Source organism: Tenrec ecaudatus, chromosome 4 (assembly GCF_050624435.1).
Source record: "Tenrec ecaudatus isolate mTenEca1 chromosome 4, mTenEca1.hap1, whole genome shotgun sequence".
NCBI classification, from domain to species: Eukaryota; Metazoa; Chordata; class Mammalia; order Afrosoricida; family Tenrecidae; genus Tenrec; species Tenrec ecaudatus.
The window spans coordinates 14,665,869-14,670,532 of NC_134533.1; the positions used below are offsets into that span (position 1 = coordinate 14,665,869).

Sequence of the window (4,664 nt, forward strand, 5' to 3'; positions counted from 1 at the left end):
TGTCATGTAGACATCTTGGCTAAAAGCAGAGAATACCCGAAAGATGTTCATTTATGTTTTATTTACTTTGCCAAGCCATTGGATTATGTGTATTAGAATATGTTATAGGTAACATTGAGAAGGGGAATTTCAGAATGCTTAACTTTGAAACCAGGAGACTGGGAAATCATTGGGGAGAAGGAAAATGTTTTCAGTGGTTAACATTGAAACATTTGTAATTCATAGAATATTTTAAAGATAATTTCGAGAAACTGAAATAATGATGCCTATTGAATATCCCCAAGAAAGAATAATAATATATGCACATATATCCAAGGGTATTTTTCAGTTAAGGTTGGTGATTGTTTATGAAATGTGATATTAAGTCAATATGGCGCAATCAGCCAGATGCATGACTGAAAAATAGAAAGAAAGAAAAAAGAAGAAGATGGGTTTCTCTGGAAATAAAGCCATTTCCCCCCTACCTTTTCTTCAACAGCTGGCAGCAAGCAGGACCATGGAACGGAATGGAAACTACTCTTCTGTGACAATGTTTGTTCTCCTGGGTCTCTCAGATGAAAGAGAGCTGCAATTCATCCTTTTCCCAGTATTTCTAGGAATCTACCTTGTGACCCTTATCTGGAACCTGGGCCTCATTCTCCTAATCAGGATGGACTCCCACCTGCACACCCCCATGTACTTCTTCCTCAGCTTTCTCTCATTTATTGACATTTGCTACTCGACTTCCATCAGTCCAAGAATGCTTTCAGACCTCCTGAAAAATGATAAAAGCATTTCCTTCATTGCTTGTGCCACTCAGTATTTTTTTATGGCCTGGATGGGTCTGACTGAGTGTTGCCTCTTGGCTGCCATGGCCTATGACCGATACGTAGCCATCGGCCGCCCTCTGCAGTACACAGCCATTATGGCTCCTGGCCTCTGTGGGAAGATGGTCACTGTGGCCTATCTGAGTGGTTTGATTAGTAGTTTATCTCAAACAGTCTCTTGCTTTAACCTTCCCTTCTGTGGGCCAAATATCATTCAAAATTTCTTCTGTGACTTGCCTCAGATTATTTCCTTGTCTTGTTCCAATAATTTCATCAGCCAAATGACTCTCATTCTGGCAGCTATTCTTATTGGGTTTGGGTCTTTGTTTATTATCTTGTTATCCTATGGTTTCATTGCAGCTTCCATCCTGAAAATATCCTCAGGCAAAGGTAGTGCCAAGGCCTTCAATACCTGTGCCTCCCACCTGGCAGCAGTGACCCTCTACTATGGCACAGCGCTCTCTGTGTACTTGTGCCCCAAGTCTAGTCAATCCATGAAGCAGGACAAAGTGGTGTCTGTGTTCTATGTCATCATCATCCCCATGATAAACCCTCTGATCTACAGTCTGAGGAACAAGGAGATCAAAGGCGCCCTCATGAGGATCAGAAAGAAACCAACAGGCGTACCTTAGGATAATATTTGGACAGGTAGTGTCCCTATAAGAAAGATGGAGGTAGCCATATATAAATTACCTTTGGCAGTCACGTCAATAATTCGACAGTGAGAAGTAAACTTGACTTCCTTATTTCTTATTGGCATCATACTTAGCTATCATCAAGTAATTTGATGCGGTAATGTTGCTTAGAATTTAGAAAGCCAGTTCCCTTAATAATACCCAAGGTGCTTAAAAGACTACAAGGTGCTGTGCGTTGAGAAGAATGAATATTACATGTATGGACATGACTCATAAGAATCCAGGATACCACGTTTCCTCTTTAGATTTTATAGTTTCTTCATTATTGAATATTGGTGTATGTGCCAATAAAAATAAAGTTAAATAATATGTAAAATGAAACATATGAACAATTAACATTAGAAACATTTTATAATATTGTTCCCAAGTAAGAGAGGAGGAGATAAAGAGGAGGGTACAGAAGCTTGCTCCTTTCATTTTATCTCTCAATCAAATGGAAGGATTAAATTATATTAAAGCTATAGGAAATATGAAAAGGTAAGAATGAAGCTCATTTCATGGTCAAGGATTTAGAAGATTCCTGGATTCTAAAAGGAAGGTAAAGGTTAGTAACTTCTGGACCCAGGTGAGCCTGGAGCATGTGCCATGGTAGCACCTTGGACACTGTGCAAACCCATCACGAAGGAGGCTTCCTTGTGTGCCCAAGAAGGCCAAGATGGAGTCTCAGATAGCTGAGGCGCTCATTGATTTGAGGGTCTAGGGTCTAGTAGTAGGGTCACCAGACTCAGGTGTATCACAAAGACACAGAGCCCAATGGGAAGAGTTTAAAGAAAACTTTACAGTTATTTCTTTCAGACCGCTTTCATGGACCAAGTTTTATGCATATATAACATGTTGCATTTGATATAGTTCTATTGAGATAATTTGATTTATAAAGACCGTTTCTTGCACAAATACCTACAAAATGATTTTTAAAAATCTTGCAATCATGAGTGTTGACAGAACCAGGGGAAAAAGGAAATGGAGACATCGGGGACCTGGCCAAGTGAGACCTAAATCAGAAGGGACACAAACTCCTTGACAACCGGAGCCAGAGGGCATTACCTTGAGAGCATCCTCACTCTGAATTGCTTGTGTCGTTTCATCTCTGTCCTTAACAACACATTTATAAAGATGCAAAGCGGTGGACGTTTCTCTTGCTTTGTGCAAATGGACAATTAGTTTCATGGACCAACATAGATATTGGAACTCAATAAGATGAACTTAGAAAATTGCTTTTGAAAAGATATCAACAGTTTCGCTGTTTGGCAACAGGTTAGACGGAAGGACCGAGAGACACTACTGGACTCTGCACTATCTTCAATATCCCAGTGATTCTCTCAGTAGGACCTACCTGGCTTCAGGTTTATGGTCTTCTGTCTTTTCCTCCCTCACTTGTATACCCCACCCTCAGGAATTTTGATTGTTCTCTTTATCCTTGCGCACATTCTCTAAGAATCTTTGATAGCTTTCTAATCTTCAGTTAATTTTTAACTGTTAAAAGAAGAGCCTGAAGATTTGAATGCTGGCTCTACAATTTCTTAAGCATATGACCTTAAACTCCATTACTTTTGTTTTTTTCTCCTGTAAAAGAGGTTAATATGATCATTTAGAATGAATCAATACATTTTAAAATCAGTTAAAATGAAATTGATGCATTATAAAAGTCAACTATTGAGAAATGAATTAATTATTATTTTTATTATTTTGAGCTTTAGTCCAAATTATACAAGTCTATGTTTTACACTATCTCCACTCATAGGATATGTTCAATTTATTGGTTTTCCTTGGGGAATCTATTTTGACATCATAATAATTTAAGTTCCATTCACACATTATGCATTAGTTCATAATTATTGAGTAGCATGACACAAAGTCAGTACATGATGATTTATCCATAGTACCAAAGAACCTAGGTACCATTACCTTAAGTCTTGAAATACTGTAAACAATTCTCCATTGTTTTCTTTGGAGACCCTGAGCATCTGAAGACACTAGATTGGGGAACACAGATAACAGAGAAACCCACTCTAAGCGCAGGTAGTGTTGGCCTAATTTTACCACTTAATCCCTCTTTATTTATATTGTTCTTCTTAATAAATATTCCTGGGTTTCTAGACATGATTTTATACTGAGCATCAATCTGGGAAACCATGGTCTTATTCCATCAGCATTGTTGGCTGTTTTGGTTAGCTGGGGCCACATAGTAAAAATTTCATTCACTATTTACAACCATCATGTTTTCTCCTCCAAATTGTCTTTGGATGGGAATGGTTCATCCAAGGGAGTAAATGTGTTCAGAATTTTTAAAAAGGTTCATATATTTCTTATCAAACTTTTACAGGAGAAATTTTAAAATACATTTTGGATATAATTGGATAAAAGTTGGATAAAAAAATAATAGCCACTCATTGTTGTCTGGAAATAGTGAGTCACTGCATTTAGTCATGTATGACTGCCTCTGTCGCTGCAATGTAGCAACAAAAGAAGAATTTTAGTGCACTTTATTGATCAAGTGTTTGACTTATTTTACCAAACCGACCATTTATATTGATGTTTTGTGGCTGTTGTCCATGCCTTTAACATTTCAAAATATTTTAATGGACACTAACTCACCTTGACTAACTTACATGAAAATTTGTATTTTCAATACTGTATTCTAAGTGTAATCAGAGAGAAAGATTTCAACGTTCAAAAAGCTATAATTGAAATAATATAAAGATAAGTTATTCTTAATTTTACATTCATAGCTGAGTCAAAGAACCATTTATGAATGCATTCAATGTATATACCTTGTATTTTAATACCTTATAGTTTTCAGTATGTTTGGAATGAAATAGTATACCATCTCAACCAATCCATGTATTATATATAGTCAGTTTCAGCCACTCAAGGGTGGGGCTTGTGGTGGGGCAAAGATGGTGGCATCTGGATTTGCTATCCAGATGATTCAGAGATAACAGAATAAAATAAGATATAAACAAATTCAGCAAGTTGTTACTAGTATTAATGAATATCAGCACAGTGGCTTTCTAATTTAAATCACTTTATGAGGAGTTCCTTGATAATTCAGCATAAAATTTGGCTGTTTCCTCTTTTTCAGAGAGGACCCATAATGGGATGGGGCTTTCTACTCCCATAAATATAGTCTTGGAACCTCACTATGAGTCGGTCCCCTTCCTCC

General features: G+C 37.2%; 1 protein-coding gene across 1 annotated transcript; it reads left to right on the plus strand.

The window, feature by feature from the left end:
* Positions 1-427: 427 nt before the first annotated feature.
* Positions 428-1,438, plus strand: LOC142445631 (olfactory receptor 5A1-like). Its single transcript, XM_075547581.1, has one exon. It carries the CDS (start codon positions 428-430, stop codon positions 1,436-1,438), a length of 1,011 nt encoding a protein of 336 aa, XP_075403696.1.
* The last annotated feature ends 3,226 nt before the right edge of the window (positions 1,439-4,664 follow it).

Bases quoted from the DNA above. Each gene is read 5' to 3' on its own strand.
- LOC142445631 (XM_075547581.1), top strand. From the start codon at position 428: ATGGGTTTCTCTGGAAATAAAGCCATTTCCCCCCTACCTTTTCTTCAA.